This window comes from Lepidochelys kempii, chromosome 11 (genome assembly GCF_965140285.1).
Source record: "Lepidochelys kempii isolate rLepKem1 chromosome 11, rLepKem1.hap1, whole genome shotgun sequence".
NCBI classification, from domain to species: Eukaryota; Metazoa; Chordata; order Testudines; family Cheloniidae; genus Lepidochelys; species Lepidochelys kempii.
The window spans coordinates 9,433,006-9,455,639 of NC_136390.1; the positions used below are offsets into that span (position 1 = coordinate 9,433,006).

General features: G+C 44.4%; 1 protein-coding gene across 1 annotated transcript in view; it reads right to left on the bottom strand.

Annotated features, from left to right (window-relative positions):
* The window catches only part of CLASP1 (cytoplasmic linker associated protein 1), a 267,031-nt gene that overhangs the window by 67,121 nt on the left and 177,276 nt on the right, over positions 1 to 22,634 (bottom strand). Inside the window, exons 24-25 of the mRNA XM_073305074.2 lie at positions 14,725 to 14,787; positions 2,677 to 2,780 (exon numbers count right to left, since the gene is read on the bottom strand). Of these exons, the coding sequence (XP_073161175.1) occupies positions 2,677 to 2,780; positions 14,725 to 14,787 (167 nt within the window). The remainder of the gene's footprint in view (positions 1 to 2,676; positions 2,781 to 14,724; positions 14,788 to 22,634) is intronic.

Sequence of the window (22,634 nt, forward strand, 5' to 3'; positions counted from 1 at the left end):
ACTCCTAAAACAGACAAAGTTCCCAATACTGAGTTTACCTGAATAAAGAATATAGGATCGGGATTATACCTTTCCTAATGGCTTCTAACAGCTGTAGATCTACATACACCATCTCTGTGTTTTACCTTTCAGGAAAGCTTCTCTAACTAAATACCAATTTTTGAAACTGTCAGTTGTCCATTAAAGAAGGAAACATATTACAGAGTCTTGAACAGAAACTCTAATGCCAGGAAACAATTATATACAGTATAGCTTCATTTAACCAAACTCCAATTAACCAATATCTCTTTTTTGCTCCTGGAACTGTACAAATACCTTGGATGTCTCTTGAAGCTCAGCTTGTTTAAAGCCAGCTGGCCGGCTCCCCTGGCATCTGAAATCCCAGTTACACAAAGGTTTCACGTGTTATTTGAGATTTTCAAAGTTGTACTGTATATAGATTCAAAGTATGACCAGTTGGACATACAGTCTGCCTCCCTGGGTCAATTTCTGTTCTCACACATGAACATGGGAATCAATGGGAGCTGCACATATGTACTAGAGGTCAGAAATTGACCCACAGTGTTTTGTTCAAACTTGATTATTGGGATAACGCCATCTTTGGAGAAGCTCCTCTCCTTTCCTAACACAATGAAAAGAATACTCCTTCTGTATACAAGGGGGGTGGATAGAAGCTGGCATTGCACGGCTCTCCCACAAGGAAGCCAGAACTGGCTTTGTAAAGTGCCTGCTGTGAAAGGATTGTCTAAAGAGCCTATGAGCGAGAAGAGCAGAATGGGGGCTTGTGGAGGAGGGGGACTACAGGATGAAGTGGGTCCCTTGCAGCAATAGAAGTTCAGATTCTGATCAGGCTAGATTTTAAAGTCACAGCTTCTGGAAAGAGAATATTATATACTGATGCTTTTCAAACTTAACAAGCCTCAAAGTGGAAGAGGGTAAAAGGATACACAGGGACTGCCCTTAAAACTTTCCAGGATTGCCTTTGATGATGTTACTACAATATATGCCATATTCCTTACCCTGTACTTCCCTATATTAAGTATAGGGAATACTGTATCTTGTGGAGTAATGTTATCTAGTAAAACACATGAAACATTTAAAAGGACAATTCTGAGTGACTGTATTGGCGTTCAACCTCGGAGACCAAAATGAAAATTTGGCCCACAACGTATTTAATTTGCTTAACAAACACAATTATTTAGACCTCTGATGGCAATGGCACAGCCTACATTCTAACATCTTATTTCTACATTCTATTGAATTCATACATTAATAAAAAGAAAAGGAGGACTAGTGGCACCTTAGAGACTAACCAATTTATTTGAGCATAAGCTTTCGTGAGCTACAGCTCACGAAAGCTTATGCTCAAATAAATTGGTTAGTCTCTAAGGTGCCACTAGTCCTCCTTTTATTCATGTAAGTTTCAGAGTAGCAGCCGTGTTAGTCTGTATTCGCAAAAAGAGAAGCTTTCTGAAAGAGGGATCTTAAATCAGATCAGCAGTTCTCAAATTAAGTTGCTGGTGCTCTGTGATGATTTGGAGTTGTTATGTGATCACAAATAGGGAGGAAAACAGTCTGAGTAATAGTGAATAAAAGGGGAGGTGGTCTGCCCATTTGCAAATGGGGAAAGAGATGTCCCTGAGACACTTTCTCTATGGGGATGTGGTCCACAATATGGAAAGGTTTGAGAACCCTGCATCAAATACTTCAAGAAATCCTTTCATCATCCCAACAGCTTAGGTCTCTAGAATTATCCTGTATAACATACAGGACAAAGTTGTACCCACATTACCCTGCACAGTGATTGGTACTCTCATTCTGCCTTCCCTTGAAAAATCAGAAAAACGTATGCAGAAAAATCAGGTAAATGTGGCAAAAGGTTAATGTATGGTTTCTGGATGAACAGCAGAAATTCGCTGGATTCTGCCACTGGAGAACTTTCACTGCAATAAGATTCAGGAATACATGAGAATTTTAGCTAATGCTTGCAAATGGAAATAACTCAGCAGGGATAAGGGAAATCAAGGGAGATTGGGAAAGAAAATACAAAACAAATTGCCTTTGCTTCTAGGGGCACAGTAAATAAACACATTTCAGTTTTACAGAGTGACTAATACACTAATATTGAACTAGAGATAAGCCAAGCCATTAGCTGTTCAAAGTGTTCAACCAAGTGCCAGAAATACTGGGCAGAGACACTGGTGCAAATCCCAAAAAAACTGCAATGGGATCTAATGTCCACATAGAGCAGACAGGAGCCAAGTTTTTTAGGGTTTTGCCCAAAACATCCCCATGTAATTTACTGTCTGGGGCTTAGTTAGGACCCCAGTCCTTCCAGGCACTGAGCATCCTCAATTCCCTCTAGTGCTCAGCACCTCACAGGATACCCTCCTCAAAAATCAGATTAAAGACAAAGGGCTGATTTAACCTATTCCTCATCAGTGATACTAAAGCATCTCTGCTTGTTGGATAATAACTGATGAGGATTAACAAACTTCCACAATGAAATGTAGCATCGGTGCCAATACATTCAAATGCAAAACGCAATTATCAAACATCGCCACAGTGTCAGACATTGGGACATTTAAAACAACGGCTATTAAAAAAGAGAACATACGTACAGGTAACTTTAAGCCACTTTCTGGTGTCGGTAGCATTTTGTATTTTTCCTCTTACCAGTGCATCAGCCACAGCAGCCTCCAGATCTGTGCTTGAGCTCAGGACTCGCATGGCATTCACAGAAGCAGGCATCCTGCCTGGCTGTCCAAGTCCAAACCGGTCTGCACAAAAGACAACATTGAAAGAGACTGTTAAGTGAATTCACATTCACTCTGAATCCTAATAAGGTGTCTGGCCAGGAACTCCCCAACGAAAGGCTTCGGGAACCCACAGTACCATTTCATTAAATGTTATTTTATCCGTCACTCTGACACATTTTGCCGCTATGGTATTTAAAACAAAAATACTACAAACAAACTCCAGTACTTAAGCTACCAGAGACACTATGTTTGATTTTCATAGGCATATTTTCCTGTTGCAAGATGGGTGGGAAAGGAATCTATTTTTCCTTTTATTTTACTCTCTCTCTCTCTTTTTAAATTTACTCTTTTCTACTTTTATTTTGGTTTCATGAGTCACACATATATGAGGCCCAATCCTCCTCTTATCAAAATCAACTGTAAAACTTTCATTGACTTCTCTGAAGCAGAATCGGGTCTACAGTTCCATTACTCACTAATTCTATTAAGTGCTGATATTGCAACTCTCTCATTTGAGCAGCCCCTACTCACAAGAGTCATTTGACTGAAATCAAAGGCTTGAGATCTTACATATTAAGTTTCAAGACTTGACTAACCACTAATTGAGTTTTTTCCTCTCATGTGGGAAGAAGAACGTATAAAAAGGGAGAAACATCTATGGTGTGATCATCTCTGAAGTGGTTCCAACCTCACTTTTGTTGTTAAATGGCTCTTAGAGGAACAGGCTTAAATTTGCCCTGGGCTGAAACTTGGCCTCAATACTGTATCATAAATCAACATACAATTTCTTTCTTTTGCAAGTAAATAAAGGATCTGATCAGGGTTGCCACCCATCTGGGTTTTACCTGAACACTCTGCTTTTTGGCTTCTGTGTCCAGATGCCATTTAGAGTTGCCAGGTTTCAACTGGAAAGTGCAGTCGTAAAGGGGACCTGGCAACCCTAAATGGCACCCCGAACCAAAAGTCTGGTTACTGTGGAGCAGGGGGAAGCGCTGAGTCATTAACCCATACCAGCACAAACTCAGCTGGGGCTGCCTCCTACCTGCAGGCAGCTCCTTGAGACGATCTAGCGAGTGGCTGGGGGAGATGGGAAGAGGAGCAAGTGACGGGGGCAGGGCCTTGAGGGAAAGAGGTGGGGAGGGAGGCGGGCCGTGGGGAAGAGGCTGAGAAGGGACGGAGCCTCAAGGGAAGAGGCGGAGCAGGGGCAGGGCCTGGGGAGGAAAAAACAAACAATTTCCTACCTTTCGTAACTGTTGTTCTTCAAGATGTGTTTCTCATGTCCATTCCATTCTAGGTGTGCACACGCCATCGGAGATTTTTGCCTTAGTGGTACCCATACGGCTAGCTGTTGCTGGCCCTGTGCCCTCTCAGTTCCTTCTTGCCGACAACTCCGACAGAGGGGCAGGAGGGCGGGTAATGAAATGGACATGAGCAACACATCTCGAAGAACAACAGTTATGAAAGGCAGGTAACCGTTTTTCCTTTTTCGAGTGCTTGCTCATGTGGATTCCATTTTAAGTGACTCAAAAGCAGTATCAATGGAGGTGGGCTTGGAGTTCACCGTTGTGCAGCTTATAGTGCAGCTCTGCCTAACCCAGTGTCATCCCGAGCTTGCTGGGTCAGAGCATAGTGTGAAGCCAATGTGTGGACAGACAACCAGGTCGCGGTCCAACAGATCTCTTGGATCAGCACCTGAGCGAGGAAGGACCTAGTCGAGTGACCCGTCACTATCGGCGACGGGGGCCCCTTCGCTAGCTCGTAGCAGTAGCAGATACAGGCAGTGATCCACGATGATATTATTTGGTCAGACACCGGGGAACCTTTCATCCTGTCTGCGATCGCCACGAACAACTGCGTTGACTTAAGGAATGGCTTCGTTCTGTCTATGTAAAAGGCCAGAGTGCGCCTGACATCCAGGGTATGCAACCTGCCTTCTTCATCTGTTGCATGGGGCTTAGGAAAAAGAACCAGCAAATATATGTCTTGACCAGTATGGAACTGGGAGAGGACCTTGGGCAGAAGGGCCAGGTGTGGATGCAACTGAACCTTGTCCTTATAGAAAACCGTGTAAGGTGGTTCAGACATTAGCGCTCTGATTTCAGACACTCGACAGGCCGAAGTTATGGCGACTAGGAAGGAGACCTTCCAGGAGAGAAGCAGTAAAGAACAGAAAGTGAGGGGTTTGAAGGGGGGAGCCATGACAGCACAAGATTCAGGTCCCAAGGGAGTACCAGATCCTGAACATGCAGGTAAAAGCGCTCTAGGCCCTTCAGAAACCATGCCATTACAGGGTGGGTGAAGACCGACCTGCATCGAAATGGAGGATGGAACACCAACATGGACACCAGGTGCACCTTGACCGAAGATAGTGATAGGCCCTGGAGCTTAAGATGCAGCAAACAGTCCAGGATGTCCTGCAGGGGGGCCTCCTCTGCACAGATGCAACGATCCAAAGCCCAACACGTAAAACACTTCCACTTTGCTACAAAGCCCTGGTGGAGGGCTTCCTGCTGCCCAGCTGGACACTGGCGCAACATTGCTGCTCCTCCCCACTCAGCCAGGCAGAAGCCAGGATGTCAAGTGCAGTGCTGCCAGGTTCCGGTGCAGCAGATTGCTGTGGTTCTGGGACAGCAGATCCAGCCAAAGAGGCAGCTGCGGGGGGGGGTAGCTGTCGACAGACTCAGCAGCATGCCAAACCAGTGCTGACGTGGTCACAAGGGGGCCACAAGGATGACCTTGGCCTTGTCTTGCTTTACCTTCAGGAGGACCGTATGGATCAAGGGCACCAGCGGGAAGGTGTACATCAGCGCTCCCGACCAGGAGATCAGGAAAGCATCCGACAGGGAGCCCTTGTCCCTGTCCTGCAGACAACAGAACACATGGCACTTCCTGTTCTGCCTGGATGCAAACAGGTCCACCTGGGGAGTCCCTGACTTGCGGAAGATCAGGCTGACTACTTCTGGATGGAGTGACCATTCGTGGTGAGACAAGAAGGTTCTGTTGAGGCGATCTGCCAAGACATTCTTGGTCCCCGACAGGTGGGTGGCCACCAGGTGAATGGCGTTCCTCATGCGAAGTCCCAGAGGCTGAACACTTTGCGACAAAGGGCTAAAGCCCTGGCGCCACCCTGCCTGTTGATGTAATACATTGTAGTGGTATTGTCCATCAGGACCTGCACCACCTTGCCCTTCAGATGGGACAAGAAAGCCTGACAGGCTAGCCAAACTGCCCTGAGCTCCCTGACATTGATGTGGAGGGCCAGGTCGGGTTGCAGCCAATGACTCTGGATGCTGAGCTGGCCCAGGTGGACTTCCCAGCCCAGATCCAAAGCATCTGAGACCAGGGTGAGCAATGGGGTCAGAGACACAAAGGGAAGTCCTTGCAGCAGTGATGTGGGATCCCGCCACCAGTCCAATGACAGTTGGATATGGCGTGGTACTGTGACTACTTGGTCTAGGGCAGGGGTCTCAAAAAAATGGGTTATTTCCTGTGGCCAGCCAAGCTCCCTGCACCCCCCTGAAGTTATTTCCTGTGGCCCGCCAAGCTCCCCGCACCCCTCCGGAGTTATTTCCTGCAGGCCGCCAAGCTCCCCTCCCTCCGCAGCGTGCTGCGTCCCTGCTCCTCTGCCTACCTCCAGGCACTTCCTGCCACCAAACAGCTGTTCGGCAGCGCTTAGTGCTTTCCAGGAGGGAGGGGGGAGCTGCACGCTCAGGGGAGGAGGTGGAGAAGAGGTGGGGCAGCGGTTGGAATAGGGGCAGGGAGGGGGCAGAGTTGGGGTGGGGACTTTGGGGAAGGGATTGGAAAGGGGGCAGGGAAGGGGTGGGAAGAGGTGGGACAGGGGCAGGGCCTCATGGAAGGGGCGGAGTGGGGGTGGGGCCAGGGGGCTTTTGTACCTTTATATGGAAAGGTGTCAGTGATGTGGCCCTCGGGCCAATGTACTAGTCCTCATGTGGCCCTCGTGGTGATTCGAGTTTGAGATCCCTGGTCTAGGGGGTGCCTGCTGGGAGTGTAAACCGAGGCCAGTCACGTTTGCAGAAGCCTCATACAAAGACAGCACGCAGCCACGTGTGGGCTGTAGTGAGTGTGTGGGCTTTTATGTGGGAGATTAAGTCCGCCATGGCCCAAAAACGTGCCTCAGGAAGGAAGGCCCTGGCCTGCGTGGAGTCAAGGACTGTCCCAATAAACTCTATGCATTGGACTGGAGTTAACGTGGACTTTTCTGTGTTTACCAACAGGCACAGGTCGCTGCAGGTGGAATGCACCAGATCGAGGCTCCTTTGCACCTGCTCTGGAGATCTGCCCTTGGTGAGCCAGTTGTCGAGATACAGAAAGATTTGGACCCCCTGATGTTTGAGGTAAGCCACCACTGGCTCCACACATTTCGTGAACACCCTGGGGGCATAGGACAGGCCAAAAGATAGCGCTGTGAACTGAAAGTGTCGCCTGGCCATTATGAAGCGCAGGAACCATCTGTGTCCTGGGAATATGGAGACATGGAAGTACACGTCCTTTAAGTCGAGAGTTGCATACCAGTCCCCTGGATCCAGGGGAGGGATGATGGAGGCCAGGGAGACCATGCGGAACATCAACTTCTTGAGAGACTTGGACCAGAATGGGCCTGAGGCCAGACACTTAGGCCAGAATGGGCCTGAGGCCCCCTTTCACCTTTGGGATTAGGAAGTATCAGGAGTAGAATCCTCTTCCTTCCATATCCTAAGGAACCTTTTCAACCTCCTGAACAAGGAAAAGCTCATGAGAAGGGTCTGAAGGGGGACAGGGAAGAAGGGGGGCGGGAGGGAGGGGTGTCCAAAAATTGCAGGGTATAGCCCCAAGTGATTCTGTCCAGGACCCAGCGGTCTGACGTAACCTGGGACCAGGCCAAGAAGAAGGGGAGAGGCGGTCAAGGAAAGGGCGGGCAGGATCCGGGCAGATGGCTGGTGCGTCACTCTCAGGTGCACCCTCAAAATGAGCATTTCTGGCCCCCTTGATGCTTCACCGGGCTAGGCTGTGCAGGGGAGCGAGACAATGACGGGTGGCGGCGGCTAAACCCAGTGTCCCGTCTCCTTGTAGGTCACTGACGAGGCTGCCGCTGTTGTGGTTGCAGAAGGCCAGAACAGCTGTCTTAATGCTTGAGGAGTGTGCATCCCCGGAGAGCGGAGAGTCGCCCATGTGTCCTTAAGGCCGTGAAACCGCGCATCCATCTGGTCAGAGAACAGACCGACACCATCAAATGGGAGGTCCTGAATAGAGGCCTGCATCTCTTGGGACAGGTCTGCGGACTGGAGCCAGGAACTGCGCCTTATAACCACCACTGAGGTGACCACCCGGGCAGCCGAATCGGCCATATCCCAGGCCATTTGGAGGGAACACCGAGCTGCTGCAGTGCCTTCCTCCACCAGGGTTGCAAACTCCTGGGCCACCGTCTGAGCTATGGAGTCTTTAAACTTGAGGAGGGAGTCCCACACGTTAAAACTGTAACGGCCCAAGAAGGGCTGGTGGTTCACCACCTGAAACTGGAGGCTGGCCATCGAATAATCTTGCGACCAAACAAGGCCAACCGCTTAGCCTCTTTATTTTTGGGGGTGGAACTGGTGGGGCCCTGCTTACCCTTTTCATTGGCCACAGACACAATCAACAATCCTGGTGGTGGGTGGGTATATAAGTATTCGAACCCTTTTGCCAGGATGAAGTACTTTTTCTCCACTCTTTTAGATGAGGGCAGAATAGAGGATGGGATTTGCCAGATCAACTTGGCAATGTTCAAGACCCCTTCATGCACCGGGAGTGCAACTCGGGCTGAGGTGGCCACCAAGAGCACACTGAACAATGTGTTCGTCAGCTCCTCCATCTCCCCTGCTTTGAGGCCCAAATTCAAAGCCACGCTACGGAGCAGCATGGCTAGCTGTGGAGGGCCCCACCACCGCCTCGTCCAGGGAGGAGGAGGAGGATGACTGGACCATCAGGGGAGGCCTTCTGGCATCTTCCCACGAAGGGGAGAGTGGCCTTGGAGTGGGCACCGGCTCCTCACCCGCGACGATCACCAGAACATCCTGCATTGAACCCAGTGCCGGCGGTGCTGCGGGCGCAGACTTTGGCCTGTCTGATGCGGCAACCGAGGGTTGGTGAGAGTGGGGCAATAGCATAACAGTAACCCCCCAGGCATTCCAATAAGTCCATTAGTTCGTCCATTGGCTGCTGCCAGGCCAGCCCCAATGCCGCAGATGCTCCCTCCAGGGCCCAGTCCCCTTGCAGCCTGGGTGAGGGTCTAAACTGTGCCACCAATCCAGATAAGTCGTCGCCCTCCAGTGACCACGGAAGGGCTGTCCAGGCCTGGGTCTGGCGGTTAACCATCGCCACCGGTGACCAGGAGCATTCTGACTGGTGCCAGGAGTAGGGAGAGCAGCATCGTGTTGGGGAGTGGCCTCAAAGTCAAGGTGTCAGCAACATGACGTGGATTGGTGCCAAAGGGATCGACTACGCCTGGGAGAGCTTTGGCGCAAAGACAGGAACCGGGAGTGTGGTACCGATGACTGGTAACGATGGGTCAGAGACCTGGGGCACAGAGACCAAGAGCATGGCGACTTAGGGCTCTGCCTTGGCTCTGGAGATCAGTGGCGCTCGCTCATCCTGTGCAAGGCCTTACTGGTGGGCTTGCCCTCACCTTAGCTAGTTCCATTGCCGAACGTGGTGCCAGCACCAGCAAGAGCTCCCTTGGCTCTGCAGGCGCTGAGAGCTGAGCAGGCGTTGACCAACCCATCAGCTTTGACCCTGTACCACTTGCCGTAGTTGGTGGCAGGTCTATTCGGGGGGAGGCACCCCCCAGGGTGGAGCCCTTGTGCAGGTCTGGAGTGGCTGTAAGGCCCAAACAGGGTTCTTTGCCCAGCGTGCCTTTATCAGGCTTGCCCAGTGCCATCTTCTTCAGCTCCTTTTTCAGTACCAGGGATGGGGAACAGTGCCAGAGATGCGCTGTGCACCGAGGCTGAAGCGCTGGGTGTCGTTTCAGACCAAGCTGGCTTCCTGCATCAGGAGGGCCCGAGACGTACGTCGCGTTCCCTCTGTGTCCGACGACGAAAGTTCTTACAGACGCAACAACGCTCCTTCATGTGGGACTCCCCAGGGCACTGCAGACAACTATTGTGAGGGTCACTAACAGGCATAGGCCTGTTACGCATGGAGCAGGGCTTAAAACCCAGAGAATGGGCATGCCCCGCCCAGGGCAAAGCCCCCACCTAACTAACTGAACACTTAACAGCTACTTAACTACTAACTAAGAAACAATAGAAATATTTACAACTGGAAGCACAAGGCTGAAACAGGAAAGAAACCACTGGCCACCTGCAAAGCAAGGGAGAGAGGCACTCTGACTGACCACCACGGGTGGGAAGAAGGAACTGAGAGGGTGCAGGGCCGGCAGCACTTGATATATTGTGGCATGAGCGCGGCACTCCAGGGAGTGCCACAGCTGGCCCTACGGATACCACTAAGGCAAAAATCTCTGACAGCCGTGCATGTGGGCGTGCACACACCTAGAATGGAATTGACATGAGCAAGCACTCAAAGAAGAAGCAGCGGTGCAGGGAGAGCCTCGGGGATCAAGTTACCAGCAATTAGAAAGGTGGCAACCCTTTAATATAATGGAAAAGCTCCCAGTGATTTCAATGTGAACAGCACTGGGCCCAAAATGTGATTTACATCCAAAATATTGCTTGGCGTCCTTTATCATTTCCCAGGATTTTGCATATTAATGTCATTTAGCAAAAACCCAGCAAATGGCTAATTGCAGACACATATATTATTCTTACTAATAAAACACATACTGTCAGCCAAAGGCATACAGTAGTAGGTATTCGAGGGGGATCAGACACAGGCAGCATTTAATTTGTAATGAAAGATGTGCCAGGGCTCAAGTAAGTAGGTGCTAGGGCGCAAGCCCAGAAGTGGCGAGGCTATGAACTACCAAGCCTAAAGGTGCTAGGACTCAGCCCTAGCACAAATTAAGCACTGGATACAGGGGCAGTGGACTTACCTATCATCGGCCAAATTCTGGCATCACACTGTTCATAAAGACTTTCTAGAGTAGAGGGAGTATGGAATGAAGGTAGTGTACCCTAGTCCAGGCTCCACTTATAAACAGGGAAAAGCTGCTCTGCAGATCTTTCCATGACATGAGCTACTTGGGGCAATCTGGTGCCCAGAGCCATGATCTGTGTATTTATTCATGGGTATGCCTGGACTCATGAACAGACTAATTTCCAGAGGACATACATTTATATTGTCTTAGTGGAGAATGGTCCGACAAATGTTACCATTTAAATAAATGGAAACCTATTAGCATAAATGGTGCAGGGTCAAGCTGCATATGTGTATGCCCATCTGTGGTGTACTTAAGCGGCATTTGGTTGATACACAATACAAGATCAGTGGGCAAAAGGGACCAAGTCAAGGATTTTTTAACAGGTTTTTTGTATTTAATATTTAACTGAGGAAAAATATTCTATCCATTAAAAGCTTTGACCAAAAAGAAACATGATCATTTGTATGTGGTATAAATGTATTGCATCCTTCTATGCAACAGATGTAAAGTATTACGTTCAGAAGATTATCTGAGTGCAAACACTTAATAGGGAAATAATTAAATATAAGAAAATTATGCTGGTTTACACACCTTAACATTTACATTTTAAATTCTACAGTACAGAACTCTCTTGCAAACCTCAATTATAGAGAAAAAAAATTGTTAAGTTATACAAAGAACTAGAGAGAGGTGTAATTGTCCCAAAAGAATGATTTTTGTGCTATTTGAATTAATCTCTTAAGGGCTCAAACTTGTAGTCTTTACTCTGGCAAAACTCCAACTTGAATTAAATCCAACTTTTGTCTGATTAAGGGGCTGCAGGATGAGATCAGCAATGGGAAAATAGGAGGGTTTTTTTTTTTTAATTAAAAACATTTTGTCAAGTGATGAACTGAAAACTTGATTGTTTCTATATTTATGTTTAGAAGTGGACGGATGGTAGTTACGAGTTTCCTACTATCTTTCAGAGATGCATTATCAGATCAAACATTTTAAATTTACAGCAAGCACATTTTCTACAAAACACATTACATGGGGAAAAATGAATTTCTTAAAAACTACTGCCAAAAAATAATCAAATCATGACATTTTACAAGGAAATAAAAATTGTATGCGTTATTACCATCCCCTTTTTTAATGAACTCAGTTGCACAACCGTTATAAATACTTGATAGAAATTTCATCCCAGAATGGAAAGATCTGTAACTCCTTTAGTAGGAATGCAGAGGAGATGACACTGCATTATATATGATACAAACTAAATGCGTTGCTACACAGATTTATTTTATGAAAGTATACAGAAGACACGAGTGTTTTCACAAACACAGATGGATAACTGGTATATACAAAAAGGTAGAAAATGATGAGGCAAATTGTGTTCTCAGTTATATCTGTGCAAACCTAACGGATTTAAGCAGCATTGCTAAGGTGGTACTGAGAGCAGAATTCGGTCTCTTGGTATCATCACATAGCACTTTGAGTGTCATTGGTTTGTAAGTTAATTTAGCGTTGCATTAGAAAAGGGAAGACAGTTTCTGTATTTAATGAACAACAGAATGACAAAATAATTCAGTTGTAAACCAGTTTAAATTACCCGGCATAAACATAAACAAAAGGGAGCTGTTTTTAAACAAATCAGAATAAGTACAATGTGGCATGCTGGCATATATCTTGCTCCAAGAGTACTGCTGGAATCTCTGAGATACAGATTTAAAGGTCACTGAATAATGTAACACAGAACACATTGGGCCCCAATTCCCTGATACTCTGTTCCTGCATCAAGTGCAGAAATGAGGTGGGACATGCGTCAAAGGTGATGTTTTTGCATCTCCCTAATTCTGGGCTGTGTTGGGGACATGCCTGACTGCTGGCACAACTGAGAGCAGACCCCGCATCATTACGTTGGCACAGAATATCCAGAGTACTATGTGCTCTGGTCATGCATATTTGCTCCCCTTGCCTGAGCCACTACACTTGCTCTGGACTGGCTAAGAAACACCCCCCCTAACAATCAGGGTATTCTGCAAGGGCCATCTTTGACACTGCCAAAGCAGGACTGGGGCCAGTGTTTCCAAGCTGTGTACAGCTTTGTAATATGAAGTAAGCTTAAACCAGTAATCTTGCTGTCTTTGAGCATGTAATCTCCCTTTTATTTCAATGGAAATTATACATGTTTAAGAGCTACATGAGTGGAGCTATAACAATCTCAATTTCAGACACCTTTTTTTTCAGTTGCAGTGAAGAACTCTAGTTAGACTGAAAGACTAGTAAAATGTCTTATCTACAATTCAGAACAGTTTGTCTGAAACCTGCTTAAGGATTAAACCTTATTCTTCCAAGAGGTAACTGATTTCAGTGGGACTTCTTATGTGAGCAAGATACATAGGATTTAAAAGTCTATGCCACTTGGTTTCATGCTATTTAGTGGGATTGCTCGCTATTTGATGATGGCTGAGGTTTTCAAAGATGACTAAGGGGACTGGGCACTCAATTCCCAAGGACATTCATTGGCATTTGACAGCAAAACTCACTTAGGCCCCTTTGAAAATTCCAGCTTTAGTTCATTTTTAAAAGGGGAAGTTAGGTCTATTTGTGGCTTGATTTTATCATCTGTATGGAGGCAAAATTCCCACTGGCTTTAGTCTTCTCAAGGACAAAGGTTATTTACTGTGTTGTGTTTGATCAAACTTTGTGCAAATTTACAGGAGCTAAAAATGTAGAATATATCATAAGAAGTGGAAAAGGAACATGTAGTCTAGACCTTCACCTTTATTACAGTGAAATGTAATTTTTCAGTTCTTTCAATTATTCTGTGAAATGCATCAAATTTGAACTGTGGCCTAAAAAATTCTCAAGGTCAAAGTCAGTTCAACTTATAATTATTTTTTTATAGAATCACTAGATTAAAAAAATCAATTTTGAGGGTTTGGGTTAAATAACAGTCATTTAATTCAACCTCACCCTAAGTTAAGGAGAATTTCAAAACACCCTATCAAAATGGGGACAGATAAATGATTGGCAATGTCATTAATGCCTCCACTCTGCTTTATGAAAAGGACAACTTTGCAGCTAAAATACTGGGCTAACTCCTCACTCAGTTCTTGCCAGCTAAACTCCCACTGCACCAAATCTTGAAGTCCTCACCCAGCTCTTATTAAAGAAAAACTCCCACTGAAATCAATTGATTTCAAAGGCAGTTGCACATGTTCAATATCTGAAGATTTGGCCCACACATTCAATGGGAATTTTGTTTGAGTAAAAGGTGGGTAAGAATCTCAGGATTTATCCCATTAAAATCTAAATATTAATAGTGTGAGCACAAGCACAGGGACTTTAAAGGGAGTCTTTCCCTTGGCTTGAGTGAGATTTGGACCAGGCCTTAAAAAATTATATATTGGAAAATGTTACATTTGCCATTTTTATTTAAAAAGCCCATCCAGTGCTAATTTTGTGTTGATTTTGTGCATCTGGGGTTTGATCCTGCAAGGTACTGAGTGGGATTTGGGAATACTCAGCAATATGCAGGATCTGACCAGTAAGGGTCCGATCCCAATCACCTGCAACTCCCATTGACATAAATGGGAGTTGTGAGTGCTCAGCATCCCTGAGGATCTATCTCACGTTACACAGCTGATCCATTTGCAGGGTGGAATTAAGAATGCCCTGGATCACCCTTGGTTTGTTTGTACACGGCTCATGATGTTCCTAAAGTACATAAACAAAATTAAAAACATTCAATAAATTAAAATAAAAAAGCATGTTAAACCAAAACCCCACAGTAATGAAAAGCACATGCCAAGTGCTGGCTGATATGCATGACAGCAAATGTTAAAATGGTTGTAAACAAGACTAATATTAAGAAGCAGATTCATGCAGTTAGCACTTGTTCACCTGACTGCCCAACAGAATCAGCAGTGGAGAGAGCACTAGTGGACCTGGAATGACGTCGAGAAGCTGCAAGTAAAAGGAATGGCAACACCCACAAGATTAACACACAAGTACCCAAGACAGAAAATGCCACAGTCCAAAAGGGATGCACACGATTACTACCAACATGGGTGTTTTATAGTGAAAGGAAATGCCGCCGCGTATGAATGCACAACAAGTACAGTGCAAGCCCCAAGGCAAAATCTCCATCGGCAGCTTCCTCCTTTCCCCACAACCACAAACACAATGTGTGACAAACAAATACATTGTTTTTAAGAATACCAAATTGTGTGCAGTTCAGCAAAGACTGGTGAGTGTCAGTCATGTTCCAGAACCACAGAACCTAAAAACAGCTAGTATGAGAATGTGGAACATTTAACCCCGTAACAGGATTTAGATGTGATCAATCTAAATCCCAAAGTGAAGCCAAGAGGAATGATTAGAAATTGTGCTTGAAAATATTTCTCACAATATTCTACTCTATGTACAAGAAACAATGTCAATGACAAGACCAATTTCAGTAGAATGAGTTGTCACAAAAGTGTAAGGAGTCAAACCGGGAAATAAATAAGCCACTGAGCACAGCTCTTTTGTTAAATATTTTAGTTTTACACACACACACACTCTCTCTCTCTCTAGCCATTGTGGCTATGACAGCTATATTGTAACATTTTTGCACATAGTTATTGTGTTTATATAAATATATTATATACATACATATATGTATGTGTGCGTAGAGAGTGTAATATATATACACACATACTCAAAATGTTATAGCAACAGACCTTTATATAGTAGCAATGGCTGGAGTTAAGACTGAATTCCACCTTCCATTTTAGCCCCTGATTTTCAGTGGTTCATAACTTCTTTGACAAATTCCTTTAGAGCAGAAGTTTTCCATTCTTAGTTTCAGCACAAAGGTGATTTGTTTTTGAATGTTGGAAAAAATTTTGTTCAGCCATTTCTGAATTATGCCAGTGTTTTTAAAGAGCTTTTTCTCATATATCTAGCAATGCTGTGCTCATATAACTCAAAAACACATAAATCTAGAAACTCTAAAAGAAAGGCCCAATTCTGTACTCCGCTCATATGAGTAATTCTCAGTCAATACAATAGTTCTACTGAAGGCCTTATTCTTCGATTGTCGCTATTAATACTTGAAGAAAGTTACATTTGAACATGGCTCTTAATTTATAATGCTACATCACATTGTCAATAGTGCACATATATGCACATTACAAGAATTTAAAGGAGTTTTTCTATTTAATTGCCAAACATTTGTAAATGTAACATTAAAATTACATACAAAAATGAGAAAGGAAAAAAAAGTTTCTCAAAGCAATGGGAACTTGGCCATAAGGTATTCAGGGTGTGCAATGCAGTCTATAAAAATGGAGCCTAAGGCCCTATGCATTTATTCAAGTAAGCACTGATATCAAAAATGACTAATGAAAGTAAGGTTTGCAGGATCAGTAAAGAGTTACATATTAAGCTCCACAAGGCAGACCCTCCTTATACATATACGGATCTTCCTGCAGGATCAGGGCCTAAGAAGAAACAAAGGAATACAAAATACCTATACTTGAGCAATGTGGCCAAGTTAACATTACTGCGGGAACTTTATGTTCCACATTTCCTAATTTAGATCCCAGTCCTGCAAGCTGCTGAGTGCGGGCAGATATTTACACTTGCATACAGCCCCAGTGACATCATGGGGGCCATGTGAAGCCACTTGAAAGATCAGGCTTTTAGTGTGATATGACCAAAACATTAGGTTACCACAGGATTTTTATATTTAGTAGAGTCCAGTGGCATTTAAGTTAATCTTTACAATGTGAGTAAAATGACAGTTGGGACACTTCTCGGAGCACCCAGGACTGAAAGTCACCTTGTTACACCTGCCTCCAGAGTGAGAGAATCTTACCAGTACCCACTAGGTGTTAGCTCCCTAACACAAACAGCCTGTCAGCTACTCAAGCACTCTCCTCTGGGCTATACCAGCCTTGTCTTTGCCTTCCAGGTTGACAACAGATGCAATCCAGCCCCTGAATACTTTTGAAGTGCCTCTCTGTGGTACCCAGCCCATGATCACGGGATACCCAGAGAAATCCCAGATCATCTGTTCCCCAAAGAAAAGTTCACCATCGTTTACCAGTTTCATCTTAGACCATGCTCCTGTAATATGCACAGCACCTGAGTTCAATTATAAAACAAACAAATGTATGTAAGAAAGAATAGAGATTCAAATAAAAACCTAAATACACAAGAACAGACCTTTGATGTACACCTCAAGATAGGGTTTCCTCCCCACACCTGCTGCTTACCTCTCCCTGTTAGGGTACTGTCTACACTAGAAACGCTACAGCGGCACAGCTGACGGTGTGCCGCTGTAGTGTAGAAACTTACTACGGTGATGGAAGGGGGTCTTCTGTCACTGTAGTAAATCAATCTCTCCAAGAGGCAGTAGCTAGGTTGATGAAAGAATTCTTCCATTGACCTAAAGGAGTCTACTTTAGGTCAGCTTAACTGCGTCGCACAGGGGTGGGAAGATTTCCACAGCCTTAAGCTATGTAGTTAGTTTAACCTAACTTTGTAGTGTAGACCAGGCCTTAGTTTCCTTCTCAAGTCTCTGCCAGCTCTTCATTATCATTGACTTTGAATGCTATCAGAGTACTATTTTATGACATACAGTACACAATGGTACCCTCTGGAGATAGGGGTGTGGGAGTGGGAGACACCTGTCTGGAGGAGTTGGTCTCAAGATATGTGAGGAGCATATTCTCTGTAGTTGTATCTCACAATGGCTAGGACCACCAGCATGACATAGCCTTTCAATAGAGTTCTTCCATGACATTATGTTGGTGTACCCCGGAGACCCCTGTATCCCATTGCACCCCAGTGCACTCTGCGAGTTGGCATCAAGAGGTACTTGTGTCACAACACTGTGTTAAAAACACTGTGTTAATTACTGTTTCCATGAAAACGTTACTGAATTCAGTAAGAATACTCTGGCTGAGTCACATAGTTTTGGCTTAAACTGATGTATGTACACTTCTTTCAGGTAATAATTCCACAGCAGAAAGTTTATGACTTGAGGCACTTATTCCAATTTATGACAGTCATTTCAGTGAAAATACACAAAAGTAGACAAATAAATTGGTTGTACCACAATTGTGCTCGTTTCTTATTGCACTGGAATTTTCTGTCTATTTTTTTCTGTAGTGGTTTCTATAACAAAATTTACTCACTGAAGTGATAATCCCCAGGCTACCACATCCAATGTTACATTTTAAATTAACTATTTTTCATCTATGTAATAAAAGTAATCAAATATAAAGTGAAACAATTTGTATAAATATTTTGTAGTATATAACTTAATAATCAATGTATGGGTCAGATCTTCAGCTGCCATAAATCAGCACAGCGTCACTGAATTCAATGGAACACGGCCAATCTACAGCAGTTGAGGATCTAGCCCAATGTATTTATCTTTAGATCAAGGACCTGAAGGAAGTATTTCCACCCATATATTTTTGAGGTTTCATCTAACATACTTTCACTAAAAGGAAAACTTATGGCATACACCAGTACCAACATAACGCCACTGAATGTAATAAGTTGCTGCTGAAACCAGGCATTCTCCATCCAGTAAGTTTATACAAAACAGCAGCATCATCATAATCAAAAAGGCTGACAAAGGAGGTGCTATCGTCATCATGAATAGGTCGGAATATGAACAAGAGGCTGCTCGGCAGCTCTCCAACACCACTTTCTACAAGCTGTTACCCTCTGATCCCACTGAGGGTTACCAAAAGAAACTACAGCATTTGCTCAAGAAACTCCCTGAAAAAGCACAAGAACAAATCTGCACAGACACACCCCTGGAACTCCGACCAGGGGTATTCTATCTGCTACCCAAGATCCATAAACCTGGAAATCCTGGACGCCCCATCATCTCAGGCATTGGCACCCTGACAGCAGGATTGTCTGGCTATGTAGACTCCCTCCTCAGGCCCAACGCTACCAGCACTCCCAGCTATCTTCGAGACACCACTGACTTCCTGAGGAAACTACAATCCATCGGTGATCTTCCTGAAAACACCATCCTGGCCACTATGGATGTAGAAGCCCTCTACACCAACATTCCACACAAAGATGGACTACAAGCCGTCAGGAACAATATCCCCGATGATGTCACGGCTAACCTGGTGGCTGAACTTTGTGACTTTGTCCTCACCATAACTATTTCACATTTGGGGACAATGTATACCTTCAAATCAGCAGCACTGCTGTGGGTACCTGCATGGCCCCAGAGTATGCCAACATTTTTACGGCTGATTTAGAACAACGCTTCCTCAGCTCTCGCCCCCTAATGCCCCTGCTCTACTTGTGCTACATTGATGACCTCTTCATCATCTGGACCCATGGAAAAGAAGCCCTTGAGGAATTCCACCATGATTTCAACAATTTCCATCCCACCGTCAACCTCAGCCTGGACCAGTCCACACAAGAGATCCACTTCCTGGACACTACGGTGCTAATAAACAATGGTCACATAAACACCACCCTATACCGGAAACCTACTGACCGCTGTACTTACCTACATGTCTCCAGCTTTCATCCAGACCACACCACATGATCCATTGTCTACAGCCAAGCTCTACGATACAACCACATTTGCTCCAACCCCTCAGACAGAGACAAACACCTACAGGATCCCTATCAAGCGTTCTTACAACAATACCCACCTGCTGAAGTGAAGAAACAGATTGACAGAGCCAGAAGAGTACCCAGAAGTCACCTACTACAGGGCAGGCCCAACAAAGAAAATAACAGAACGCCACTAGCCATCACCTTCAACTCCCAACTAAAACCTCTCCAACGCATCATCAAGGATCTACAACCTATCCTGAAGGATGACCCATCACTCTCACAGATCTTGGGAGACAGGCCAGTCCTTGCTTACGGACAGCCCAACCTGAAGCAAATACTCACCAGCAACCACACACCACACAACAAAAACACTAACCCAGGAACCTATCCTTGCAACAAAGCCCGTTGCCAACTGTCCACATATCTATTCAGGGGCCTAATCACATCAGCCACACTATCAGAGGCTTGTTCACCTGCACATCTACCAATGTGATATATACCATCATGTGCCAGCAATGCCCCTCTGCCATGTGCATTGGCCAAACTGGACAGTCTCGACGTAAAAGAATAAATGGACACAAATCAGACGTCAAGAATTGTAACATTCAAAAACCAGTCGGAGAACACTTCCATCTCTTTGGTCACTCGATTACACACCTAAAAGTGGCAATTCTTCAACAAAAAAACTTCAAAAACAGACTCCAGCGAGAGACTGCTGAATTGGAATTAATTTGCAAATTGGATACAATTAACTTAGGCTTGAATAAAGACTGGGAGTGGATGTGTCATTACACAAAGTAAAACTATTTCCCCTTGTTTATTTCCCCTCCAAACAAACAAAGCTTTTGTACAACAGGTGATGTATTCTGTTGGATATGAAATGACATTTGGTCAGAAACTGTTCTTGTAAACTGCTGGAAATGGCCCACCTTGATTATAACTACAAAAGGTTCCCCTCTCCCCTGCTCTCCTGCTGGTAATAGCTCACCTTTCCTGATCACTCTTGTTACAGTCTGTACGGTAACACCCATTGTTTCAAGTTCTCTGTGTATATAAAATCTCCCCACTGTATTTTCCACTGTATGCATCCGATGAAGTGAGCTATAGCTCACGAAAGCTTCTGCTCAAATAAATTTGTTAGTCTCTATGGTGCCACAAGTCCTCCTTTTCTTTTTATAATTGACCTTAGAAACAGAACTACAAAAGTAGTATCTACTGCGCTGCTTATTTATTATCTCTCACTGGCTCCAATATCAAATTGGCTCCATTTATAAATCAAAAGGTGATCCCTTCTATCTGCTAGCCCCATAAACTCAGCATGGCCTCTGATTATTAAGCTGGCATCTGCCACTTCTCACCAGCAATTAAGATTCTGTAGACAGAACAGAGCTGGTGATTTTGTGGTAGTCTCCTGAGTCAGATCAGGAAACCATCTCATTCTTCAGTTGCTGCTAGCAAAGCAAAAACCTTGCCGTGCACAGTAAAGCAAGTAGACACTTTCCCTTTGGCCAAACTCATAAAATCGCATGGCTATCAATGGGAGTTTGATGAGCACACCACCAGGATACTACTTAACCCAATGGGGGCAGAAGTGAATAAGAAGGTGGCAATTTTATGCAGTTGTTTTATTTTGAATACAATAACCACACACATTTAATATGACATTTTTCATTCAGATCAACCCCCACCTCCAAATAAAACACTGCATTTCAATGTATGCCTGTATATTTTCACTAGCACCAACACCTTCTCACAACTGGATATGTATGATCATACCAGTAGTTACTTTATAGAATGCCAACCAAGGGGCCCTCTTCATAAACACACTGGTGTAGTATAGGATAGCTTTGTGTGTCCAATTATCTTCAAATATTGATAAAACTTCAAAAATTGATAAATATCTGAGCAATGTGTGGCCAAATACTTACCGTGCATCAGAACCTACTTGAAATATGAATACAGAGATACTAACTCACTACTTCAGTTTCTTTTTCAAAATCTTTTGTGGTAATGTAATTTATTCTGGGTAAAGCACATTATTCAAAACAGAAGTAGCTGTGATCTGAACATAGGGGTCCGAGAAAGGTCAGATTCATGATGCAGTGCCAGAAAATGGCATCAACAAAGATATCCATGCTGATGCCTTAAGAACTACTGTTTGCTCATCCTGTATGTAGAAATCACTGAAAACTCCCTGCGATAGTTCAAAGGTCACATTCTAGATCTACAGATCAAGATGAGAAAAAAACCCAAACAACAGAAATGTTGTGAGGAAAGTCACCAAACACACAGGCTCCAATTCTGACCTCAGCTACGGGGCACATGTTCTTATTGGTCTGATCCAAAGCCCAGTAAAGACAACAGAAATCTTTCCATTGACTTAGTTTAATGTGCTTTGATCAGACCCTATCTCAACAACAGTTCTGTGTGTTACCTGCAATCTTGATCTCACAGCTTGGCTTGAGAGTGATTTTCAAATAATTTGGTTTAAATATTTACATTCTCTCCCTGCTCCCCTCATTTTTAATAATGTGCATGTAATACCATTGACTTCAACAAGACTACTAACCCTGACTGAGGATTGCAGGACTTGGTCCATTTCTTTCAGGGTAAATTTCATCCATAATTATTTCAGATCTAAATCAGTTTTGTAAAGAGATGTTCAAAAAAAAAAAAAAAAAAAGGGAAAAGTTTTCACAGTTCCCCTTTCAAACTCAATTTTTTTTACCTACATTATCTAATGAAAAAAAGTCCAAAGTATTGGGATGGGAACCTCAAGTATCCCAGTCCACATTAACATTTTGACTAGTTAGCAAAGTATCAGGGGAAAGCATGAGAGGGGGAAAAAAATTTCCTAATGAAGCCTCTTATGGAATACCCTTTTTCAGATTAAGCTAAGGGTTCCAGTCTACTTCCATTAAAGTCCATGAGAATTTTGGCATTGATTTCAAAGGGGAGCAGAAGCATCCAACTCCCATGGATGACAATCTGAGTCTTTCCACTGACTGTACTGAGAGTTGGATCAAGTCCTAAAGAAATAGCCGGAGATTAAATGATAAAACCAATAATGGCAACACCACTTATACTGTTCATAATTCAGTTCCAAAGACAAGATCAATCAGGAAGTATAACAAGTTAGTCAATTGTCAATGAAATTTCAGAGTAATGGCAAGTTAATGGAATTAGCATAGTACCCCCCAATACCGCACACTGCCAAGAGT